Source organism: Typopeltis vanoorti, chromosome 7 (assembly GCF_054136105.1).
Source record: "Typopeltis vanoorti isolate ZY-2024b chromosome 7, IOZ_Tvanoo_1.0, whole genome shotgun sequence".
Classification (NCBI taxonomy): Eukaryota; Metazoa; Arthropoda; class Arachnida; order Uropygi; family Thelyphonidae; genus Typopeltis; species Typopeltis vanoorti.
The window spans coordinates 49,236,124-49,263,630 of NC_143555.1; the positions used below are offsets into that span (position 1 = coordinate 49,236,124).

A 27,507-nucleotide genomic window follows, 5' to 3' on the forward strand; every position below is an offset into this window, starting at 1 on the left:
TTATTCTTGTTGAAACGCTTCAAGCAGCACTGTTCAGAGATTTCCATGCGAGTGCGTTTTTGATCTGCTGTGAGCAAGCGCGGCACCCATCTTGCGCAAAGCTTTTTCATTTGCAATTCTTCATGCAAAATATATCCCAGACGTTCTTTTGAAATGCCTGTAGTCTCAACAGGTACGGCCACGTTTAAACTCGGCAGCCCATTTCTTAATTGTCGAAAACAAAGAAGAGTGTGCCCATAAACCTTTATGAACTTCGAATGAATTTCTTTTGGCGTTAAACCTTCTTTTACAAAGAATTCTAAGTGTCGTCTGTATCCCTTGAAATGGATACAGACGACACTTTTGCTTCAGACAGCTGTATAAAAAACAAACTACTTGATAGAATGACTTGCAATTCACATGGATGCTTATGACAGATGTACCAACTTAGAAAAAAAATCTTGCCATCCGTGGTCGAGGATGAGAACTTTTCAGACCGCCCTCGTACATCAAATATTGTCTTATATGATACAAAACACTGTACATATTATACGAATTTCTAACAATAGACATCAAAAGTGAAAAGATAATGAGAAAAAGAAATTCATATTTATTTACAGGTATAACGATTCATATATTGATAACGAAGCAGCAGCAATATGATTGCTATATGGTAGCCTAGTGAAATTGATACAATTGCTTCGCGGTAGCCTAGCCTATACACTAATGAAAAAATCGTTATAAAAGTTTTATTTTATTCTAATTAAATAATTTTAACTAATTAATTAATAACAGTTAATTTTATGCAGCTATGATTTAATATTGTATCTTTACCTTTGTTTACATTTCTCTCGATTGCGAATGGCGCCATGTACAGTCTTTAAGTAGTTGTATGCGTAAGTTTTGATACATTTTAATTTTTTATTAATAGATCTGTGTATATTTTATGGAAGTAAATGATAAAATAGACTAATATCTACATATATTTTATGAATTCATGACATACTTAACTCTTTCTTAATTTTTTCGATATTTCTAGGCTACGCGGTTGGCCCGTGAGTTTTTCAAATTGTCGCAAATCTCCAAAAATTTTACCAATAATTTTTCCAAAAAAATCCGCGCATTTCAAACCCGCGTTGTTCAAGGGTCAACCTGTATATACTTACGCCTATGTTGTATTTTTCTAAACAATAAAGACATACTTATGCGTACCAATCGTAAACAATAAAAATCTTTTTTTTTTTTTCTCGTTTTTAATCATGATCAGTTTGAAATATGCATCTTGGCATTGAACCGGGAAGTTATATTTCAGCAAAGGGTGACGATGTTTATTTTTATATTCCATCAAATAGTAGCCTGCGAGTCATCCTACCCGCCTGGAAAACTCCGATATGCTTTCTATCTTCAAAAAAATTTCCCAGAGAATAAAAATACTTAGAAGGTTGTGAAACAGTAATTACATTAATTATTAAAACGTTTAAAAAAATCTCCAACATTCTACGAGTTGTTCTCAACGGAATATGAAAAACTGAAATTTTATTTAGTTAGTAGAAGATATATACACATTTAACTATTACACATTTAAGCGAACGGTATGCATTCCCAAAGTAGAGCTGTTAAAAGAAAATACAATTCGTAAGATTCATGAATGACAATGCATTCATAAATTAATACAGTGATAAAGTTTAAAATAAATAACACTTACCTGATTTTGGATATGTGATAATAAATACGTCATCGGGTCGAATTTCGAAGTCTTCAAGCCCGTGTAAAGTATCAGGATGAACAAAGTAGCCTTGTAATAAAACTCCCTGAAACCACTGAGCACGTGGAATGGAACGAACATAAAGAGCCCTTACGGGATCCAAGTCCAAAGTAGGATCGTTTTCTGCAGAAACAATATCAGTAGTAGTTTCATTTTTTTCCTGTTTCTTTCGCAGTCCTGTGAGGAATGATCCAATAGGATTGTTGTATAGGAATTTAATGGATAGCATGGCTCCAGAATGGGAGATTCCAGGCTACCTGAAAAGCAATAATTCCATCAATCGAAGTATTCAGTAGCCGAACATAACATAATTTGATTACCTTAAAGTAAAACATATCTAAAATAGCCTTTTCAATTAGCCTACAATGGATCCTAGTGGAAACTTTCGCTAGGTGGCACTAAGTATTATCTAAAACAATGATTGCTGATCGTTGTTTTAGATCACGCCGCAAGCTTTAATTTTGGAATCAAAACTGAAAATTTATGATTCATACCTAGCCTTACCAAATGCTAGCCGTAAAAATGCACAACAGTTGCGGATAAATGCAATGTGATATCAACGAACTAGCTAACATGATCAACTCAGACCTATCCAGGAAAGGCAAAGAGAATTAAAACCGGTGTTCTTGTCAGCAGAAGCACTCCTCCCAGAACTGTTTTGTTCGTGAATTAGCAGCGAGTTGCGCACTAGCTGTTGGACAGTTATAAAGTCATGATCAAAAGCCTCAAAGTGATGTTATACTTATTTTAAACTTCGTATGCGTGTGATTTTAGCTCTTACTTGCAGTATGTTTAATTACATTCTCAACTGATAGCAAAAAAAAAAAAAAAAAAATGTTTTGACGTTCATCCAATATCATCTTTATATCTTTCATACGTCCAGCATCTGTCTTAGAGCATGCAAATAAAGTCATTCAGTTAATTAAAAAAAAAAATCCAACCAACAAACTATAATTCTACTGTTTTCACTTCTGATCGCTCGAAACAAAGGTCGTCAACTGCTAGCTTCTTTACTCTTACCTAATTAGCGACTATCAGTATGGTAAGACAACCCATGGAACGTTTTGGATAAACTCGTGAGGCAGTGAAGCATTTGACTGGATCTGACAGAGTCCTTCTCATCAAATTACCATCTTATTGTCTTCTATCCTTTACAAAAGGGCACCAGTTTCCTCTGTGGTTTTTATAATTTTGATTCACTACTTGTCATGGTGGATAGCTTCATCTCATATATCACCACCCATACCAGAATACCTAGGACTCTGTACTTGCATTCGTCCTTCGCATAAATGACCTCTCAGTAACCACAACTCCTACCCATAGCTTTGCTGAAGTTACACTCCATTTGTGGTGCATAACCATTTCAAGCTTCAAACTCTTCCTTAACCAATAACCTGGAAACTCTTCATCTCCTTACCATTCTTTAGTGTACAGCGGAAAAGCATATAAACTACAATGATACCAACCCAGTTCTCTCTTATTGGCCATTAAGAAATATCTCAGCTCACCTCTTACCTTTGATAATACTCAGATTTCTCTTCGTGCGCTGAGTTAGACCTCCACCCTTTTCTAGCACAAGCATACGGCATCACATCACATCCATAGCTTTCTCAGACCTTCCCTTCTCTCTCTCTCTCTCTCCCCAATAAAAAGAAAAACTAGCCCTTTTCCATTCAAGACACTACTTTCCACTTGTACAAATGCTACTACTATCTAAAATTCAAAGTCTTCAACCGTAAAACAGTCAGTTTTCACATTTGGGGGTAGTGAACAAAACAAATTGCGCTCTGAAGGCCAAACAAGAAACTTTTTACCAAGTCACTTCAGGCTTCCATAAGTAGGGTGGTGGTAGTCTAGCAGCACGCGATGAAATTCACCTCAACATGGCGATATTCGAATCAGCAGCCTGTTAGTTGGAGAGCAGATATGCTAACCACTCGAACAACGAAGCTAGCAAAACAACTGAAATGTATGATCAATATTTCACATGTCTAATCTTTGGGATCAAATTTTCCTACCTTCCCCTTCCAACAACGCAACGATGGTGGAGGACTAAATTAATTTCAGTGAAAAAAGGTTTTCCCCAAAGTCATAAATTTGATTCACTTTCACTTAAATATGCTCTGGAATTCATTCAACAGCTACAGTATTTTAGCAAATGGTCTTAGTAAAAAAAAAATAGCAAGGAAGTAATATATATTCTTACTAAATACATATGAATGCTAGTTAACATGCGCAGTGCGGCTGTTCAACATCATAAAGAAATAATGCTAATTATCACTGCTTTTGCCATTTGATTTAACATAAAAATCACGTGGTTGGAAATATGGTCCATTTTAGTAATAAAACATACTTGGAGGATAGCATCGATAAGTCACTCTAAAATAGCTGAAAGGCGAGTTAGTTTATCCTATGGTGGTAAATACGCTTCACCACCAGAAATTAATGCAGTCAGCTGACGTAAGTAGGCGTCATGGTCTTAGTGAAGGTGTTTAATATATTTATTTAGATTTTCGGGTGCATATTATTGGGATAATTGCAATAACTATAGTAGGTATACATTATTGCAACGATGTCCTGCAGAAAACTGGAGGTCATCGTTATAGCAATTCAATTATTCTCTACACTACGATATCCGAGAAGGATATCGCAGTGTGGCATTTATTCTCGTGGTTTGTTGACCATGATAATGAGAATAATACGTTGCTTAAAAAACTTTCAATGAAGTGTTGTATGTTAATATTTTTGTCGACTCAGTGCTGTATACACTATGTCACTAATGTGTCGCTGCTTCATGTTTGTTCCAATAGATCGATAGTATGAAATTAGCTTGCCAGTTTCATACTTCTGATGAATTTTCAATAAAACACTTTGATACGAACCCAATGGGAGATACTTTTTTGTATGTAGGTATACATGAAATCTACTTCAAATAATCATTATTACATGACACCTCCAATGAGTCCAAGGACTCATGAAGGAAGGGGGTGGGCACCTACTCTACAACTTTGTCTCCGCCAACTACAACGAACAGTAACTACCATCATCATCTAGACCAACGCCATCTACCTCCCATCACAACTACCACTAGCATTTTCACAGATAATCACAAACCATGCCCAAGGTGGGATTCGAACCCGCAGCCTTTCTTGCTGAAGAGCGGATGAGCTAACCACTCGACCAACTAGGCTGAGTAAGTAAAAATAATTTCCTGTTATAGTCTGAATAAATGAGAAGATAGCATCTGTTTTATGGATTAAGGATATTGCTTATCTTCGTTATGAACTTACATAAGCAAAGTGGACATTAGATCGAGCATTATTTCAAAGCTGAATGTAGAAAGTATGCGCGTTTTGTGAGTTGACCAGAGAGTTTGAGGGAATACATTCCTTGGCATTCACGAGTCATAATTTCTACATTCGGCTTTGAAATAATGCTGGATCTAATGTCCACTTTGCTTATGTAATTTTGCATCGCCGAACTGAAGCTTTTTGGCGCTTTATTTTAGTAATTGGTTATGAACCACTTACTATTACTACAATTAATCGATTTTAAGAGGAATAATACCAATATTATCACGATTGATTTAATCTATCAAAAAAAATCACATTTGACGTTCGTAGATGCCGTAATGGTCACTCCTGTATCTCACCGGGTTTTGGGAGTGAGGTCTTCTGCTACAATAAGTGGTAGGGTTGCAGGTTCCCTTTCCACATTGAGTTAGTAGGACAATCACAAACATCCATGGAGGGATTCGAACCCGCAGCCTCTTGGCTGGGGAGCGGACACGTTAACCACTCAGCCAACCAGGCAGGCTTTGATCTATCGCTTTGCAATAATTACGGCACGTTTAATTAGTGAACGAATATATGAAATCTGTAATAATTTTTCAATCTTTTCAACCTGAGATTGCTCATATTGCTAATTCATTGCAAGAATCGATGTAGGAAAGAACATTATATTGACATTTCTTCAATAAAATAAAAATCGGGTGTGGTTGTGTCGGAGCATGGCCGGAGGGTTTTACGTGAATACGTCACGCCAGCGGATATATGTGTTGGGAAGTGTAAATAAATGAAAACAAGTTTAATAATCTATTATAATTTTATTTATCATAAGTCTATGGCAAGAGAAGTAAGATACAAACGGTAGACAAGATACATCCAAGTTTCTGGCTAAAGTCAAATCAATACAAGTGTTACCTAGCGAGGTCGCCGTGGTCTGAACGTAAGTGAGATTAAACTCGCGTTCCATAAATCCTGCAGTGATCGGTTTTGTGACACATCGACATTGAAGTCACCGGTGGTGATGATGAGCGTATGCAGGTCTGGCTCGATACTGGGGATTATTTTCTTTATGCTTTTCGAGTATTGCAGCAGGGATCGATAGATACAACATTCTATCGCTGATGATGAAGCGTTCCGATGAATGTACACAGCTCCAAGGACAAATTTAGATACACAGTTGATCGTTACGTTGTCCAGGCATGTATCTCCCACTGATGGTTTTTCGACCCTAAGCTTAAGATTGACATCAATGGTAACAATACGTTGACAATCTGTGAAACTGTTGAGGTTCCTGTATATGGCGACTCCACCCAAAGTTGACGGATGATTGCGTCGCCTTTCTATGGCTGTATTCTTGCATGCTTTAAGTTCGAAACCAGATACATTCACAGGTGTGGCATCATCCATCCATGACCAAGTAGTCAGATCTGTTCATAAGGGACTCAGTTTCGATATCTTCGGCGTGCTCCACCAAACTCTGTGCGTTGATCGCCGAGACAGGTAAGACTCCCCGCCGTGAGTTTTCGCCATTGTCATGATCGATCATCATCTACGTTTAATATCTAGACCTCCTCTGTGATCGCAGCAGTCGACGATCGTCGACCACAGAAACTGTCAACTCGCTTAACCAGCGTCGGCAAGTGGTGTTTCTTCATTCTCTCGTATTCGTCGCGCATCTCCTGGACAGTGGGTGCTGAATATCCGTAACCGTGATAAAATTTATAATCGTCTCTCTCGTTAGTCAAATACAGCCCATCGATAGAAGTGACTCTGCTCAGTGCAACGTACAGCAGTTGATTCTGTTGAGACTTGTCATACTGAAAGGCGACTCGATCGAAAGTGCCTCCTTGTGATTTGTGAATCGTTATGGCACAAGCGGGCTCGCCGACTTCCAATGCTCTTCCATTGTTCCGAAATCCACATCCATTTCGTTCAATCCATCTTCCGAAGCGGTGGCATAGTCGCTTACGTCATTTACATCCATGGGTTCGTGCGCCGACGCCACCGAAGTGCTGGGCCGTTAGCCGCGCCACTTCCAATTTCTTTCGCTTCCGATACTTCCCTATTCGTTCCGACCCAGGCATTGGGATATTATTGGAAAGTTGACGAGCTGCTCTTTCCCGTCGTATGCGTTCGGCATATTTCTGGCTGGCTTTCCGGCGAGTATAGGCGGACGTTGTGAAATTTCTAAAATTTTTCAACTTAAATCCACATTTTCTTCACCAACACTGTATTGAAATTTAAGAATTATGCGTTAAATCGATAGATCTCGACGAGAGCCGTTGATTGAGACTAAAACGAGCGTCGTACCACGACAGAGTGCGAAGTTATACTAAGTGGAAGTTTCCGAGGAGCGGCGGATCGTACACAAAATGGCGGAACCCCACTGTCACCCGCGGGGCGCAGCGCGCTATCTGAAGGTCACTGATGAATCTTTATTCCCTCAGCTATCGAATGATATAAGTTTCGTTTGGCTACCTTTAGTAGTTTAGAAATTATTAAGCCAAACCTTATCGAATGATTTCGTTACACTCAACTTTTCGTCCCGTACCCCCTAAAGACGTATTCACGTCAAAAAATACAGGCGTAACCAAATGGATAAATGTATTTAACTTCAGACTTATAAGAAACTATTATTTATTTTGGATTAAAAATTAAATATATGATGGCAGTGATAGCTGGAATTCTCTTTCAGGTATTACTAGGTGCCATCTCAGTACAAATATCCTTCAACTCATCGAAAGTTGTATCACTTCTAGCAACTTTTAACAAGCTTCGAAAGTATTATATCACAACAACTGCCATACAGAGACTAACCATCACTTACTGAAAATCAGTGACCACGTCATTGATTACACCACCAGCTACTTGAGGTAGCCGGTGATATGGCCTTTGATAAAATCACTCCACCCGCAGGGATTATATGGTGACTACGATTATAATACGCTAGTCAAGATGTGCACGACCTTTCATTGTGATTTAAACAATTTAACATTCTCTTCTGGACTGTATCTATTATTATACCTTTCAGTATAATAAACTAAACGGTATAATATAATAACGAAGTCGAAAAACTTCCAAGAACGACAACCTGATATGGAAGAAGAGTGAAGGAAATAGACCAGCCATGAATGAAAACGAATTAAAATGGTATAATGAAAATACGACTGTCTGATGCAGTTTGTGTTGATATTTTGTCGAATACTTCAAAATGCATTCACACAACTCATAGGTGCATTCACGTGGCAAATCATACATCAGTAGCAAATACAAATTGTACGACACTACCATCCAATTATCTCCGAGTAGGCGTTAGTTGGCAAGCACGCGAGGTCACTAATGTTGAATAAGTATAAAATATTAAGTTTATTTTTAAATAAACGGAATGTGCGAGATCGCACCTTTCTACCAACTTCCAGCATGCATCGAAGAAGACACCCTGATTAAAATCGCGTATTTGACAATTCCTTTCCTCTTCATTAGATAGATTGAAACAACAAACAAAAAAAGTAACTCGATTTTTTTTTTATTTCCCTCAAATAGATCCGTGAGCACAAGTTACTGGCAAATAAAAAATTTAAACGTGGAAAAAACTGCAATACCGCTGCTGTTGTGCATTTCTATTCCATACTTTTGATCCGAATTCGGTACAGAGCAATAAAAAATTACTGACTAGCACCATTCTTTGTGTGTGTGTGTGTGTGTGTGTGTGTGTGTGTGTGCGCGCGCGCGCGCATATACACATTCAGGATAGATAAATCTACCGAAAAAAGCAAATAGCGTGTCTGCTCAAGTAACATTATAATTTCGCATTCTTAAAATATGAAATTTTACTGAACAAAATATTAATGTTACTTCGAAGACATATATTTATTTTAAACACTGCAAAACTACTGTAGGTTATTATTGAAACTGTAAGATGCGGCAATAAACGTACAAATATGATTGCAAATGTTTTGAGTTTACCAATTTCATCCCTCAAAACGCCGTTCGAAGTTAAAGGTTCAAGAGTTAGTGAACCCTGAAGGAATGCGTGCCTCCATATGAACCACCCTACTTTTCTTTCTTTGACATGTTCACGGTTCAATAGGAAATCAGAATGCAGACACATTTGCAAGCTTTGAGCAATTTAAACCATGCAGATTATTTAACATCCATGCTTACAGGCACGTATTATAAACTATGCACTGTATACTGGAAGAAATTAAAATGTCTGAAAAACACAAGAGAGCTTCATTACATTGAGAAATTTTAATACCAGAGAGCCTGAAATTTGTGAAAATTCAAATCATTAATGATTTGTATTTTCCATTTATTTTTGTGGATAATCATGGTAGCTCAAGAAATTTAAAAAAAAATCTAATCAGTAAACGAACAAGAGCGGCATTTGGTATCCGGTACTCTAATTAAAAGCAAGGATAATAAATATCTATTACCATTTCGTAGCCAAGAAGCAAATAGTGTTTGTCTTTGAAAAGTTTCAAAAGTGGACCCAGAACTTAACAGAATACAATCTTGGCAATTTTCATTTATTATTAGCAAAAAAAAAAAAAAAAAAATTGAATTGCTATTATTCAACAGTATCGCATCACTTTAAGAAAAAAACGCAAGACAGCATGTGAAAGGGTCACCTAAAAGTCACGTCTGCGATAAGTAAGATTGAATCTTTCAAGTGATTATCAGTAGAAGATGATGCAGTTACGTGAAACGAACTCAAACTTCAGTAGAATGTTGGTGCACTGAAAACAAGCAGTACTAATATTAAACATCGGTCAGCAATGGCAGGCAACTTGAAAGCCATTGCTCTCTCCCCAAAGAAAACTGTCTAAGCATAAGCACTGCGCGTTTAAAATGCACAAAGGAGCATAAGTGGAATGTAGATTAAGGAACGCTAATCTCTTCGTCATCCCATATAAAAAGAAAAGTAGTTTTCTATTGACACTTCCAAAGAAGAACTAAAACTTCAAATTATCTTCGCATTTCCACTAACATTTACTTTTCCGAACCTCCCTTACAGGTATTCTCTCCGCTACCCTTTCTAGCAGGAAAAAATACCTGCATAGAAATATCAGAATAATAATGCTGAAGACGGTATGAATCCAATCAGACAGATATTTCGTCTGAAATCGTACAATTTTTTTTTTTTTAGCTACTGTTAAAAACGAAAAAGAGAGTATTCGAGTAAAAAGGAATACCACGGCTTCTTGCTTATAAAGTGTCGCAGCTACTGGTATAGGACTACAGTGGAACTATTGATTCCTTCCCCCCCCCCTCACCCACGCATGTCTGGGAGGAATTAGTCTTATTGGAGCTTCCGTCTTGAGTCGATTTTTTTTCTCGTTTTCCGTATTTTGAAACATTTTACAGGTGAGTTTTTCAACTTTGATATCCATGATTATATTCCGCATATCTTTAATCGTTATCTATAGGACTCAGACTGAATTTCATTTCAGCCTAGTTTTCATGGTTCTTTTGGTTCTCAGTTCGTGGCCACGCGTAATTTCAAAATGGGAATGTTGGGTATTATGAAATAGTTGGCATTTCAAAAGGTAGAATATTTAATATGAAATTGTTGGTATTTCAGCTGGTGTTGAAAAACTTGATGCAAGTTTGGTTTTATTTTTTCTAGGATTACCCTTTTTTTGTCAGTTTTACTTCATAATAGCACATATACAACTCATTGTTTTGGATGGAAAAAAGTCTTCCACATTACTCCCAATATTTATTTTTGAAATTTTTTAATAAAAAGAAATGTACTCAAGATAAAAAATGTTTTCCCTCAACTGCTGTTTACGAATTTCTGTAAACAGTAATTGAGGTAAAACATTCTGGTTTATATCTTAGCGCAGAGAGATTTAGTTTTCCTTTAACACTTATTTATTATTCTTGCAAAAAGCAAAATGGTATTCGTTATTACCCGAAGTTTGTGTATATATACGTTTCTACATTCTATATGTAGATTCGATATATTAATGAATTATAACTATTTTCTTCTCAAATACACAATCCCTTCTAATAACTTCCTCCCCCTTCTCTTTCCCCCGTTAGCACTAATTTAGTAAAATGAAGCCTTTTTTGAAAACAAGCCTTATTCTAATACAATAGTAGGAAATTTCAGGATGATGGTGAGGGAATTCACCATCATTCCTAAAAACTTGTTAACTAAGCCTCACATGAAAAGCTCTATTAAGTTCCTCTCATCTTTGAAAAGATTTGAATCCCTGCTCTGATCAATTGCCGGCCGTGGAAGCATCATAGAAAGATACACGATACAAGTCTCGTCATATATTTTACGCAGTGGATATTGTATTCATACGTATAGTAAGGTCCTAAGCTGTAGTTTGTTTAGCATACATACTGTAGCGACATGGCGTAAACATTAACCGGCCATGTATGTAGGCATAAGATTAACGTGATGTCATCCCTCCCCGTTTTATATACATTGTACATTAAGAGGATTTTTTAATTACTCAAATCTCATTACTCCTGAAAAAAAAAATACAGTGCAACGAAACAAACTATTTTTTTTTAATCCAAACGCCATATTCATTAATAAATTAGTCATCGTGACTAAGATGATGACTTCGAACCGGAAGAACTGTTGAGAAACTAAATATAGCAATAAAAGGATATGACTAAACGTATATATTGCACACAATCAGAGTCATAAACGGATTGGAATTACTATTAGATAAACAGTAATTTTTATATATCTTTATAACCATTATGTATCTTATTTTCATCAACCAGACATCCGTTTCAAGTATTGGCCATTCTTCAACAGTTTGTGATCATAAAGTAGCAGTTATCTGTAGCCTTCCCGTGCTGAAAGCAGATAGTCGCTCTTAAGTTTGTTATTGATATCTAGCAAATACAGTCAACAATTTCAGTCAATGTTTTACTTAATGGAAATATCTTGTACTAGTTTTAAACCATGTGATGGATCATAAATAGTCATCTTATTAGAGGAAATGCTAAAATATACCGCGACTCTCCATTACAGATTGCGTCTTTTAATTAGAATAGCGCAATACTGAAAATAACTCTCGATCGCCATACTCCTAAGCCATTGCATAAGAATCGCTCCATCGATATATTATTCCAAAAAAAAAAAAATTTTTTTTTTTTTGGAATAATATATTCCAAAATATATTATTCCAAATTATAAAGGCAAAAATCTATTCGCTTATGGTTTAAAATTATTGGGTTTACGCTAACAGACGACAAAAAGTACTCAAAAGCGTATGGAAATTATCTTAGGGTTTTCACTAGCATTCTTGTATAGATGACTCGTCCTCCATCACAGAAACTGAACTTAGAACTATTTTTGACTTAGGTACTGCAGACCTTATTATCATTTGTAACATAAGATTATGTATTTTTTCCGCTGAAATGATCCGATTTAAAGCAAAATTAAGATGACCCAGAGTTTGAGTAGATATCCTAAATACAAATTTCCATCTAGACAGGAATTTTAATATGCTCGTGCTTAATTGGTGCATTCGCATTTGGCGAAACGCATCTACAAATCGTTTTAAGTCCGTGGATAAAGTCTAATAATATCTCAAGAGAAAATACGCTTGTCTAACAAGTATACAAGCAATACAGTATAAGGGAGCAAGATTCAATCGTAATGTGTACCTGAATTTTTTGTCATAGGGATACATGTTTTAATGGGAATAGATACAGTATACCGTTAAGTAACCAGAGAAATGGGCATTTTCTCTTGTGATAACCAATTAAAGATAGCTTCGACAGAGTCATAGCACTTACTTATTACTTTACTTATTATATTATTATTATACTTATTGTAAATAGTGTATTGAGCAATTAAAGTCACTTAACACTTTCAAATTAAATTACTGGATGTAAATTAGCAATTGTAAGATATTTTATTTGTTAAAAATTGGATCATTTGGGAACTTTGGACTAATTCGAATAGCAAACAAACAAACATGACTAACGATCGATTTATTTAATCATTACCATCAACTCCACTTAGGATCACTTAAATATTTCAATTTTAATTCCTAGCTATGGTTTTTATGAGCTATTTTAGTGCTGCTTTTCTCACTTTTCGTTTTTCCATAGCCACAAAGCTTCACCGAAGTTCAAAAATGGACAGTTATTAACTAATTGAGATTTATTGAAAATACAGATGAGAATTGAACTAAGCGATGCCGTTTCTGAAGGTCCTCAAGGCTAGAATAAAATTATTTAAAAAAAAAAAACACGAAGTATTTTTAAATAAGTCAAATTATCATTTTCGTCAAATTTCTACCTTCTTTAAAATTAAGCATATTTTTAAATAACTAAAGATATTACATCAAGCTGATCATCACTGAGACGTGACCTACCCACCCCTGATATGATTATGGATATTTCAAAAAGAAAAGAAACGAATGCATTGATCGAACACAAGTTGAATTTCTGGATGGGCGTGTTTCAATCCTGACTTCGAGTAGAAAAAGGACCACATTCATATTTCACCCGACCTGTCACACATATCAGAACTTGATAAGTGAACATATTATTCAAAATGACAATGAGATCTTAAAATAAATATTTTAGTTTTGATAAGCGAGATAAACGTGATGAAACCGAAGCTCCGACATACTCAGTTCATAATCAAAATGCATTATCACCACCACTCACTGTTATTAAACTCTAACTAGGAGACAAATTTTAATCGAAAAATTTTCGTCTCATGTTATTTCTATATTTCCATCCTTATTTGGGATTATGATGCCGCGCAAAATAGTTCTCTAAACAGCATTCGCATGAATGGAAAATGACAAGTCAGCTAAAGTATAAGTTTTCTTGTAGATAAACTTATACGTTGGTGATACATAACTGTCAATTTTTAGGAAAATACAACGTATACTGTTATATTAATTAAAAACTTTAATTAATACTTCCTATATTTTGGTAATGTTACATTACCATCTTAAGGGAACATAAAATTAATGATACGTGCACGCAGGCACTAACACTGATCTAATATGGCTGAAGACAACAACAACTGAAGTCGGTCCTAGAGTCCTAAAAGGTGCACCTAGTGGACTAAATTGGGTAGCAGTCTTGGTTGTTGGGCTGATGTTCTAAGAATGCAAACTTCCCATATTTGAGGGAGTCTCATGCATCCAAATTTGTTGAGGTAAATTCTGTAAAAACAGAATATACCATTACGTCCCATCGTGGATGGCATTTATTCCCCCATTTACAAATTAGCCAAACATTTAGCCAGAGTGCTCACACAATATACTAGCAACACACCTTCACACGTAAAAAATTCAGCCTACTTTAAAGCCAGTGTAGAAAACCTCTCCTTACAACACACTGACATAATGATCAGTTTTGATGTCTCCTCCTTATTCACCAATGTTCCACTCAAAGATACTTTGGACCTCATCCAAGCCAAATTTCCTCCCGATATCTCGGCCCTTTTTCAGTTTACCATGAACTCAGGCTATTTCGTTTGGCAGGGAAAATTCTATAAATAAATAGAGGGAAAAGCTATGGGTTCTCCACTCTCTCCACCTCTGGCCAAATTCTTTATGGAGACATGTGAAGAAAAAGCCTTAAACTCGGCTCCACTTAAACCTACTGTTCGGCTACGCTATGTAGATGATGTGTTCGCTATTTGGCCGCATGGCTTGGACACACTTCACAACTTCTTATCACACTTCAACAATCAACACCGCAGGATCCAGTTTACCTTGGGAAAAAGAAAACAATAACAATCTCTCTTTCCTAGATACTCTGATTATACGCCAGCCTAATGGCTGGCGTATAATCAGAGTATCTAGGAAATCAGAGTATCTATATAATCAGAGTATCTATAATCAGAGTATAATAAACACCCCCCCCTCCCAACAATATGGGATTATAAAAACCCTATATAACAGAGCAAAATTAATCAGTTCAAATAACAAAGCCCTTACCACTGAATTTAACCATATTCTTAATACCTTTGTAGCCAATGGCTACAACGCCCCCATAAAATCCAAAAAATATTGAAACCAATTAACCTCAACCCCTCCCCCCTCCATAACAGGGACTACTCTAAATCTATCACCATTCCTTACATTCGGGGTAATTCTGAAAAGCTAACTGAAATCCTATATATAAAAAATTATATCTTTTATATTCAATAAATAATAATAATAATATAAAAAATTGGCATCTGTTATCCGCCCACTTCCCGTAGACCTACCTGGAGTATACCAGGTCCGTTATAGTTGCAAACTGTCTTACTCGGCCAAACAGGCAGGACAGATAATATCAGGATATCTGAACATAAGGATTATATCAGTTTCCACCAATGCAGCCACTCAGGACTTGCTGACCATGCTTTGGACACCGCCACAAAATAGGCTGGAAGAAAGCTACCTTACTTCACCGCAGCAAGTATATAAATATGACAGATTATTCCTGGAATCAGCCTCAGCTCAAAATAACTTGAGTCCTAAAAAGGTATCCACTAGGTGGCACCTTTTAAGACTCAAGGCCCGACTTCAGTTGTCTTCAGTCATATTTGCCTGCGTGCACATATCATTAATTTTACGTTGCCTGAAGATGGTAATGTAACATTACCGAAATATAGGAAGTATTAAAGTTTTTAAATTAATAATACAGTATACGCTTCAAGGAGCCACTTGCTCGCTCTACAAAATTCCAGTGAAGTTAGCATTAATAATACTCTGTTTTCCTTGTAGCTTTTTTTTAAATTTTTTTGCGCAATTATCAGATCCCGTCAGAAATGTCGTGCAATCTCCATAATTTAACACTATATAATCGTTAATCTTTCCTTGATAGTACTGCATTTTCCATATTAGAGAAAACAATTTCTGAATTCAAATGTTTATTATGAAAGTGACATAACTAAATCAAAACCTTATTCTGAGTTTGACAATTTTAATTATACGTACTCCTCACTTTCTTGAGCTATCTAAAAATTTTAAAAATTTCTACTTTTAATTTCTTTTGTTTCTTCATGTTTTTTAGTTGAACAAAATCACACAAAAACGATAACGTTTTGGCAGTGTTTCGGCATGGGGTGTAATCATTTCTGTCTGCACTGCGGCGTCTTCAGAATAGTGAAGGAGGGAATCGTAAAAACCTCTGTAAATCATATTTGTTCATTAGGAAACGGATGATATTTTATTCGAATCTACACTTCTGTAGGAGATGCCTGGCATTTTCTTCCATACTATTCAATGGCGGATCGTTTATTGGAGCTATACAGTTGTAGTCGTTCCTACTAAAGTCATAAGCATCCCACCCATTGAAGAAATGGATGCGATTACTCAATATGTTAGGAGATCAGCGTTTCGCTCGGAAGTCGTGTCGGTCATGTTAACTGCTAAAACACATACTGATTGGTTATATAACATTCCACCGGCTCTTATTACGTGTAAGAAGAAATTATATGTAACGTGTTAACTATTTTCGAAAGTTCGAAGTTGATAACAACAGCTTAGTACTGCTCAAACTTCCACTTTTGAAAACGGTCACTGTAGCATGCTTGAAGTGCAAAATTAGACAATCTTTAGTTCTTGTTACTTTATATACTATTCATACTTGAGTATTAAGCATAAATTAGAAGCATAGGAATGCGGGGACATAAAGACTTGTGTATCCTTCTTGAAAATATGTTAAATAAAATAAATCCACTAACGCCTTTTGCAGGATGTGTCGTTTTAGGATTTAAAGTACAAAAAGGTGAAGAAATATTTCAGATATGCGTAACAGTTTATACATGGGAAGAACTTTTTTAATCTCAGAGATGAAGTGAGTTTAATACCATTAAATCATTACTGTTTGATGAAATATTTCCATCAGAGAAAATGTATATATCTTTTTTAAATAATGAAGATTTTTACCTTCACTATTTCAAAAATAATTATTATAATACATACGTACGGAAAGCTAAGTATGAGCATGAAAACAAACTGGCCCTGCAAGGTAAGGACAACGCAAACATAACTACTAAATGTGATGGTATGCAGGTGGTATTGAAAAAAGGATTGTTCAACTAATGAATGCCCATTTTCCTAAGAGCTATCAATGCGATGTATGCAACATGGAGCTCAATTCTACCTCTACACTCGATGAAAAAACTCAGGTGTATGAGGGAGAGGTAGCAGTAGCTGCTGCATAAACTGAGTAAGAATTCGGCAATAGGAGCTAAGAGTGGTGTTCAGCTGAAATGGCCGTTTCCTTCACCTGGCTGTATAATTCGAGTCACAACACAGAGAAGATTCTACAGGAGTGGAAGGAATGTATAATAATTCCATTGCACGAGGACAATGCAAAGACTGATGTGCATAACTACAGACCTATCAATATCTTGGGATTGGTGGTGAAGATTTTGTAAACATTGCCAGAGAATCTATACTTTGCAATGAACAGCATGGATTTGTCATGTTTGAGCACCTTGTTCGCATTTTATAATAATGTTGCAAAGGCAATACCTTTGCCTTCGACAAGGTGAATGGATACACTATGATACTTTTGGACTATGCTAAGGTACAGTCCAAACCTTTAATCATCAATGCAGTCAAGAAAGGGGCTAGAGCTCTAGATTTATTTATTTATTTTATTTTTTTTTCATAGAGCGGTATGCGACAGGATACAGCATTAAAGGCTCTGACATAAATTTGAGAATATGGGATTGGATTAAAAAATATTACTTTGTATAAGAGGATGGCTGACTGACATATCAAAAAGTCGTACATGTGGGGTGTGAGTGTACAAGATTTAAGGTGAGTGATGCACCCCAGGGATAAGTCCCTGGTATATTATTATTATTCAATCTTGTCTCAAAATAGGTCATTTCACCAGTCGGTTTTCATTAAGAATTGTTGCTTCTCAAGAACTTCCAGATGCACCAATTAATTACTATTATCTAACTACTGAATGTATTGTGCTGTTGGCGAATGTCGATTTTTTTTTTTTTTTATTAGCCTCATTGACTTCAGGCCGTCTGATTTCTAATATTCCGATTTTAAGATTCTAAACATCTACTCTTAGATAATTAAATAAGTGTTAAAATAATTGTATCTGCGTTTCGTCACTTTTATATCAGTAAGAATGGTCATGAAATACCATTGTTTAAAGAACGTACGTCCTGGTAAGATAGAAGCATTATTTTAACCTGAAGAGCCTTCTTTAGTTTTCCACTATTTATTATTAATTACTTTCCTTATCTACCATTGCTAATACATAAACATTCTAATTAAGAAGCTCAATTCTTTGTATTGCATGTTAAAATTTGCGCAATATACATATTGCTACCATTAATAAGAGATTTGTTGTGAATTAATCAAGGTCGGGAACGATGATAGTTTTTCTGGATTGCTTAGAATTTAATAAACTGCTTTCTTCGTTAAGTTTAGAATTACTTCTTATTTTGACAATATTATTCATTATCCAATTTTTTTAAATATTTCACTTATTCGACTGCCTTCCTTCCTCTTTTGTAATATATCTTGTAATAATATTATTACAAGAACACCATGGAGTTATGAGATCTATTGAAGTCTATTAGGCATTTCGATTTCATGCCTATGGATGAACAGATGGCTTAATCCCTCGTTAAAACTTGGAAGCGAGTTTCTTTTTGTGCTTTCACATCGTATTATTTGATGACAGTGTAATAATTAACCGGTGTTAATCTGCATTGAAGGGAAACTGAATTGATTAAATAGGATATTCTTACGACATATATTTTTAAGATATACTCATTGTGCATTACTGGTTAGGCTCACTTAATTGATTGGCGATGTATGTGAATTTTGAAGTGAAGCTTATTGGAATATTCACCTAGACTGCTTATGGTACTATTTAAAGTTATAGCGATACTGACAGAACTGCAGTTTCCCCCTCCCCCCTCAAAGGATTGTAACAAACTTTATTCTCACTAGAATAGGATGGCTTTGGGCTAACTACAGCGTCTAATGCTTATTGCAATATCAACGAATGCTGTAGCCAATGTTTGAAACAATCGAACTATCTGTTGACATTAGTATACGTCTATTTCGATTTGGGCGCACGTGGAGTAAATGCAAACTTGTGCTCGTTCATGACATGCAGTATTTTACGTTAATGGAAATGCATTCTCTAAAATAAAGTTAAATATACACACAGACACAAATTAAGAAATCCGCTGAAACTCATTCTATTAAAATCTTCCCCATGCCTTCTTTCAAAGGCCAGGAAATAAGAATTGTACAAGTTATTAATACTGTATATAACTTTTCTTCCTTCCAGTTAAGTCCTAATATTTGCTTAGGACTCACCACTGAAAAAGTATAGTATAGTGCCCTTCAATGAATCTTATACATTAATAAGAACAAAACAACAGATATTGAGGTGCAAAATATTTATCTTATTACCTTACTGTCAGTTAATAGTGCTGTTATTTAAATAATTTTTCAGCTTTTTAAATCGCTATGAGCCTTTAACGATGACACAAACTGCTCGGAGTAATTTTATTTTACGTTAGCAAAGCTATTATTAGAGCCTCAGTCAGTATAGACGAATCCCTTTGGTCGGGAAGACCTGGGTTCGATTCCCGTCAGTGACGTGAGGAACCTTTATCTGGTCTCTTTCGACTAAAGGTGAGTTAGTCGGTCTCATACGGAGGTAGGGGTTTTTTTCACTCGGAAACTCGGGTTTTTTCGCTCTCCAGAACAGGCAAACCGACCCCGCGAACACACATGGGTTACAGTCACGAATACATCCCAGTCGTATGCCGGTCCCAGGCCCGGATAAAATTGGGGATTGCGGAAAGCAATGGTGAACTATCCTATAAAAATCTCAACATGAATACTTTGTGAGCAATGCCTACTAAGTCACCTACTGCCGGAAACGGCTGAAAAGGAAAATCATATCAGAAGCTATTATTAGACTACCAGACTATAAACTGGCTACTCGCGATAGAAATAATTTTGGTAATATTTTTATACGATCATTCTCTGCACAATAAGTCCAATAATTAATATTTCAAAGCCTGTATTAGAAATCTTATATGAACGCGTTTACTCGAATTTGAGAGTTCCGATCGACAAATTTGAATAAAGTGAAAACTGTTTTATCTGAAAGTTCTGACTATAGGGTCAAACATAGATAACAAAAAGACCTCACATTTTAAGATTTGCCTAGAAACGACCGGGGTTTCTGACTTAATGTCCAATCCTCATCTTCTCGTGGTGCACCTGGGTACTGAACGAACGAGGACGGGTTGGCAATTTTAGTTTAGCCGGACAAATTTTATTCTGTATTGGCTTAAACCCAAAGATAATAATGGTACAAAAAAGATGAAAAGTCATGCTGGCTGGAGCGTTGCTAGGCTAAACAAAGGCGTCCACAGTTTTTGTCAGAAAACCATGGCGAACAATAAAAGGCAGCTACGGAACAAACTCCACATCAGCAGAATTCAAGGAAGCAGGATAAACATATATATATATATATCAACGAGGGGGGGTGGATTGACAGAAGAATTACCACCAGCACTGTCAGTAGTCTTCTTTCGAGATCGCAGCCGCACTGCTTGCCATTTGGGCTGGATGGATGGATCTCTGAAACATTCTCAAATCCTTTAAGCTCAATTTCATTTGAAAAAAAGAAAAGAAAAGAAAACACCATACTCTGGATGTTTGAATAGTATGCCTGGCTTTCTTGTGATGCGGTAAATGGCGATTTGCAAAAATTTTAAATGTCTATGAAGGAATTTTGCCAAGTAAATTTCGCAGAATACAAAAAAAATCCAATAATTAAACCTCGTTTATATTAAAACACTGCAAGTAATTATGGTGACGCTCCTCCCTAAGTTGAGTGAGGTAAGTTTAGCCATCTCAGTGTTGGATACACAATCGTCACTAACTTTAATAATTACAATCTAAGCATGTAATGTAATAGGTTTAAGCGTCTTTTTTAGAAGCAACTGCGCCCTTACTTTGAATTTTATCTGCCATCATTAACAATAAAATAAAATAGTTATAGACCGATTGTAATTCGCAGCGAAATACCAAAACACAGTGAAATGAGTAAGCAACGACGTCGTAAACCAACAGTTCAAGAAAACTGCACATCGGTTGAATCATGGGGTCGTCATCTCGCTAAAACCGTCGTATGAGCGAATGCAACGTCATATAAGCGGATCACCGTAAAGCAAAGCATCGTCAGGCGGGGTATTAATTATTTTAAGAGGCACAATATCACAACGAATTTCATTATACCAATCAAATGCAAATAAAGTACTTGCATATAGCCAATCCAGCATATATGTAGGCTGTTATACATGGGATGGTTTGTTTTTAGTTAAAAAAAATTCGGGAGAGTTATGACCAATTTTGTTAAAGCAAGCTTCGCGTTAGATCTTCAGATAAAATTAAGTCATATGTGTAGAAATCGAATCTCTTCTTCTATCACTTAGCTAATTGTCAATGCATTTCTTGACTTTGAAGATTCAGTGCGATTTACAAAAAATAAGTAAATAATAAAACTAATCACTGCAATCATATTGCTCAGTACTTTCAGACATCGTAAAAACTGACGCGAATCAATCAGCTCACCAAACCGGACTGAGGAAACACATAGCGACTAGTGGCTTTCAGCTAAACAAGCTGCACAGAGGACGTGTCCATTTCTTTCTCAATGTGTGTGTGCGACACACACAGAACGCTTAGCTATGTTTTTATTTTTATAGAGAACATCAATTGTTAAAACTAAACTTACCAAGTTGAAGAACACTCCAGATTATTTTAAAATATCCGTTTACAGCGAGTTGTTTAATAATTTTCTAAACTTAATCAAGGAACCAATTTTACAATCGTAAAGTAATACTATTATTACCTATTTTTGAAAAGATAAAAATGAAATGTAAATCCAAAGTTTACAATTGAACATTTCAAGATGAATTAGAGGGAGAATGTGACAAAGAGTTAAAAAAAAAAAAAAGCTAACAAACTCCCAGATATCTTTTAAGTCAGCGTCTCTTTGGATATGGAAACTGCCATTAAAAACGGGTATAACTCCATGATCAAAAAGTTCTGAAAAAAAATGATTACGAACGTACATTCCGTACACTACACACAGAAGTGGGGAGGGTACAGTATATTCATATTTATACAACTGATATCTGATTTTAATGAAGGCATTCTGAGCACATGCCCACGCATTCATCACTTGATTGCATATCAATTATTTTAATGATTTTTAATTCTACGGTATGGTTTTCTTGTTTTGCATGCGTGGATATTTCGGTAGTGGTATTATGTTTTGCTTTTTATTTCTGTTTTGGTTGTCAGGTAGAAGGGACACTAATGTCTGAAATGTTTTTTTAATGTTCGGCACACTGGTAATTCAAATAGGATGCTATTACCTAACTGAACGTCTTTAGATTCTAAATGTATAGAAATTATTTGATTTAGGTGGTAAGCGTGATAGCGTTTATATATTTAATAAGTAAATACTAATATTCCCTCAATAGAAATTCTTCACACTGTTTAAAATTATTTCAGTTTATAATAAGATCCATTTGTATCCAAAATACAAATAAATCCTCTAGCACCATTTATTTCCCAAAGGAAATAGGCAGAATTATTCAGCGCTAATTAATTTTTCGTTAAATGGAAGGCAGCCAGCCAGTCTTCGCCTTGAGTTCTTGACTTTTAAGAACTCCGTATTGCTCTGGATAAAAACTTGATAATATCTATGGACACCTTTTTCCTATCTTACAGTTATTGTAAAATTATTTTTTCACTTCATTAGTAAAATTCGGGCCAACATATCCAAATTAAAAACCGAGTTGATTTATTTTATTTGATTCAAAACAATATCACACCATCCTAACCTAATTTTCAAATTTTATTTAAAAAAAAAAGTAATTAAGTAGCTTTTTTAGAATAAAATTTTGTGAAAGACAGACAAAAACAGCGCTGTATATTGCCGTAACAGTATATAGCACTTTCTCTGCCGAATGGAAAAAGATCGACAAAGAAAAACATAAATGATTAAAGAAAACATCTTTTCTTTAAATGTTTGAAAAAATTTGTTTGATTTCTAGAGCAGGGTTTGCGGACTGTGTAAAAATAAATTACAAAAAAAAAATGTAAAAATGAAAAAAAAAATATTCGTTAGCTCCTCCAATATATTAAAATTTATCTTTCGTGGATGCATACACACAAAAAACTTCACTTACTAATAGGCCACTGCCATTTTTGTTATTAATAGCTAATTTTTTTATTATACGGAGTCGCTTACGTAACTCCGTGTAATGTGATAAGATTGGTGTGGTATATGTGGCAGTTAATATATGTGGCTCGCCCCGTGAACACAAACGGATTATAGTCAGGAATACTTAAGACCCAGCAATAGGCCTGATTCTTCAGCTATGCCGATTCCGGATAAAACTGGGGCGGGGGTGGGGAATTGAGATGGTGCTGTACCTCCTGTAAAAGGGACTCATGACCGTAGTATCATCATACGAAATAATAATAAAACGTGATGGACTCAACCACAAATCGAAAGACGAATATATAAGTTCTCTTAAGTAGTATTTTTAAAGTTGCAAGATCACACAGTAATCAGTTCAATGGATTAGTGTTATAGTGCATCCAGTGTTAGACGTTGAGGTGTTACATAATATACTGTTATTGTAATAATATACAGTGAGTAATATGTACTAAAGGAAAACAGAAATACGATTTTTCTTATCAGTTTATCGATAGTTGAAAAAAAAAACCATTTTTTAAAAAATAAATTCCGAGACAAATGTCTTATAATTAACAGACTAATTTCTTTTTGCGGGGAGCGGAAAACCGTTTTTTCAAGATAAAAGAAACCCTGCCATTCCTCAAAAATTTATATGCCTCTTTCAACCTCAAGGTTGAAAATAGCTTATAAATTTCCCCTCGATAACTTTGCAACCAAAGTACGTTCAAATCGAAGTGGGAAGAACATGTTTTGATTTTTACAGGAAAAAAACTCGGTTTCTGAAGACCTGGAAAAAATTTGACAATATTTACTGAACTGAAAGTTTGTGATACGTGTGATACATAATTTTCATTACACGGTGTGATACCACCACCACCTCCCTGCTTATGAAATGCCGGAATTGGCTTGAAAAAGTACCATGTTTGGTCTCTACAGAAGGGTTCATATATTTACCAGCTCGCGCTCTTAAATGTGTCACTTTTTACTTTTCCACTCCTCCGTGACTGGAATTATCATTACGATTAGAATTGGCGACAATGACATTGGTGATTTTTGTGACAAAAGTGCGTGCTTGCGTGTGTATATAAAACACCTGAAACCTCCACAGGAAGGGTCTCAAAACCTACAGCATATTAATGCCGTGTTGTCAAATTGTTGCGAGAGAAAGAATTTATTGATTTTAGCTGTTCCTTGAACAGCTAAAAATTCAAACAACACACGTTGAGGCTGGTTATGTACATTTATTACTGGCAAGCTTGAAACTTTGGCAGGTTTCAAGCTGGCCAGTAATAAATGGATATCAACCATCAGTTGCTTGTATTCTTAAAGTCTTGGAAGAAACTGGGAATGATAGTGGCCAGTTCAGCAGAACAGTGTCCATGGAAAAAGTAATTTAAAAGTAACTTAACTATTAGAGTAACATAACCTAGATTTTACTACTAGAATTATATGAAAGTTTTATTTTTCGTTGATTGTTTCATATATTAAAAACGCGGCAATTAAACCACAGTTCTCTTCATTTGTTTTATTTAATGAATAAAATTTTTGAAACGACATTCAGGGGCTGTGAAAACAGGATTTAAATCTTATAGATACATTAATAAACATTACTGTTTTTGGAAAACACTAATGTTCTTTTGACTTTCTGTGCACAGTAGATGTTTCAGTCAATATTTAGATCTTCAGGCGCTTTTGGCAAGTACTGCGTTATGTAATAGTGATAACGAATTGTCGGGTGACGTGAAAACACCCAAAACGTGTAGAGATGAATTCCCAGGAAAAGTGATATTTAATTATGTATTATAATATTTATAAGTAATAACGAATGCAGTGTCAAAGCCCGAGAAGCAAATCCATTGTACGGACCCACCCGAGAACCGAAAATTACAAAAAGAAAGAAATGGAAAAGAAACGCAAAGGAGGCATAATTAAAGAATGTATATTCTGTCCCCGCCTCAAATAAAAAAAAAAAAAAAAAATCAAAGAAAAAAGATGCATATTTCATTCTCTTTTTTTTTTTTTCTTCTTCTTCCTTTTTTTTTTTTTTTTTTTTTTTTTTTTTTTTTTTTTTTTGTCATTCTGCAGCCTGAAATCTTTAATTTTAACCTCGCCTTATTCCTAAATCCCAGTCAGGTTCAGCATGTTAATGAAATTGGCATTCTGTAAGTAATATCCACTTGATGGGATAGCTGACAATGACATAAAGATGTGGACATTACTTACTGCAGCTATCATTTTGTACGAAACCCCCCCAACTTACTTTAAGTCGAAAGGGCGTTAGAGTTGGGTTGGGTTGGATTGGATTGTTTTTAATTACGGCGGAAGTAACTAAGGCTATGAAGTCCGTTAATAACACGTGTCCTTCTGGCCGGAGATTGCGAGATGAAAAACCTACGAGTTCCCGGTCCATAACTGGCTAACGCACCTCAAGTAAAAAAGTCTTCACAAAGTATTTAGATTTTGGAAATCTAATTTCGTGTAGCTCCAGTTATTTTGATAATATGCAATCAAAGATTAGTGGAAATAGAGCTTCTCTTCTATAACTAACCCGTACTGCAAGAAATTGTTTATTTACTAATTAGAATGTTATATTATAAAGAACACCGACCAAAAAACAAAAATAAAACTCTTGAAAGTAAAGATGATTTCAGTATCCGCAAAGCTCTCAAATTATTAATTCGAAAGCTTTACAAAAAACCTTCAAATCAACATTGATAACCGAAGTTGCCACTGATTTTCAAAAAAAAAAAAAAAACATAAGCAATTGCTCAGAATCTTCTACACGGACCTACTAGTTGTTTATAAACACGCGAATACCCTACTTAATTTCGTTCACGCAGATTAATAAGATTAATTATTCTCCTTTACTCTCAAACAAACCAAATTCTATCCAATCCACTCGTAAGCCACGAAGCAAGCTCTTAATCAGTCCTAATCTTTCTATAATCTGTTACAAATTTACAGAAACAGCGTGCACACAATCATTCATACTAAGGACTGTCGATGTATACTACAAGTTTTCTTAGTTCTCAGCTTTTTTTTTTTTTTTTTTTAACCCATAGCAGGGGAGGCTCGTGCATAGGCACTACGGAACTGCAATTCTCCTAATTTTTTTCGATATATAAATATATTTATTAATTTATTTATATTTTATTGTAATATTTAATTTTATCATCGACAATCCTACACAATTCCTTTATTTTGTATAGAAAATAATAAAAATCAATCTTGTAGCACTTAGGAGGGAGAAGGACGCTAGCAGCACTGTGCTTACCACAGTGTCATATTGCTACGCGCGCAAGCATATGCACATCATAGTGAGATACGAGCTATTAGCGTAATGCGGCACTGTCCGGCGCGCAGTTCCACTGTTGTTCATATGCAGTTTGTGCCAGTAGTAGAGTGTTCGTAGTGCTTATCGTGTTTACTCCGTCTCTTTAAATATTCGGACGTTACAATTGAAGGATTTAATTAAATTTAATTTTAATTAAAGTAATGTCGATTCCTTTAATTACATTAAAGGAATGGATTTTATATCTAAGTAATTTTGAATTATATTAAACTGTATAATTTTATCGATAATAAACAATATTTTTTCATGTTTAATTTTTTTTAAATTTTTTATCATAATTTGATATTTTATCCAAACACGTATACACTGTACTTACAGGTATATGTATATTTCAAAAGTTGCAGCACCCCTACGATTTCAAGCTACCCACGAGCCGCCACCCATAGTCTTTTTATTTTGTGTTTTATTCAAGCTATTTTATATTCAATAATTAAATAATAATAAAAAGTAAAACAAAAGTCCTTGATATAACTAAACTGAAATGAGTAAGAAGACATTGAACTGCGTAATAAATCAAGGATATTACCTCTTCTGAAATCTTAAAGAGAGGTGTTTTTTTTTTTTTTTTTTTTTTTTTTTTGAAGCATTGTTTTTTAATTATGAGAAATTCCAGATTTCTGAAACTGAATACATTTATTTATATTCTCATTCTGTTTAAAATATACTGTTTCCTGAATTAGAAGTTTTGTAATAAAAACATTCAGGGAGAGTTAGTGAAATATCATCAGTTGAAAATTTAAAATTACGATATTTTTTGTAATATGTATTGCACAAACTAACAGTTACAGATTTCATTACATGTTTTCCATATCAAATATTATCAAGATGCTGTTCTTTTCTTTTACACGCACACCACACGCCGGTGTGCGAAAAAAAAAAAAAATCAACATTTAAGTGTTTCA

At 35.2% G+C, this 27,507-nt stretch overlaps 1 protein-coding gene across 5 annotated transcripts in view; it reads right to left on the reverse strand.

Moving 5' to 3' along the window:
- LOC150104660 (sulfotransferase 1B1-like) overlaps positions 1–27,507 on the reverse strand; it is a 208,008-nt gene that overhangs the window by 66,616 nt on the left and 113,885 nt on the right. For 3 of the 5 annotated variants that reach the window (XM_090395859.1, XM_090395855.1, XM_090395856.1), the window contains exon 2: positions 1,685–2,001. In XM_090395859.1, coding sequence (XP_090251985.1) covers positions 1,685–1,973 — 289 coding nt within the window. In that variant the 5' untranslated portion in view covers positions 1,974–2,001. The remainder of the gene's footprint in view (positions 1–1,684; positions 2,002–27,507) is intronic. The other 2 variants (XM_090395857.1, XM_090395858.1) reach the window with 1 other exon arrangement.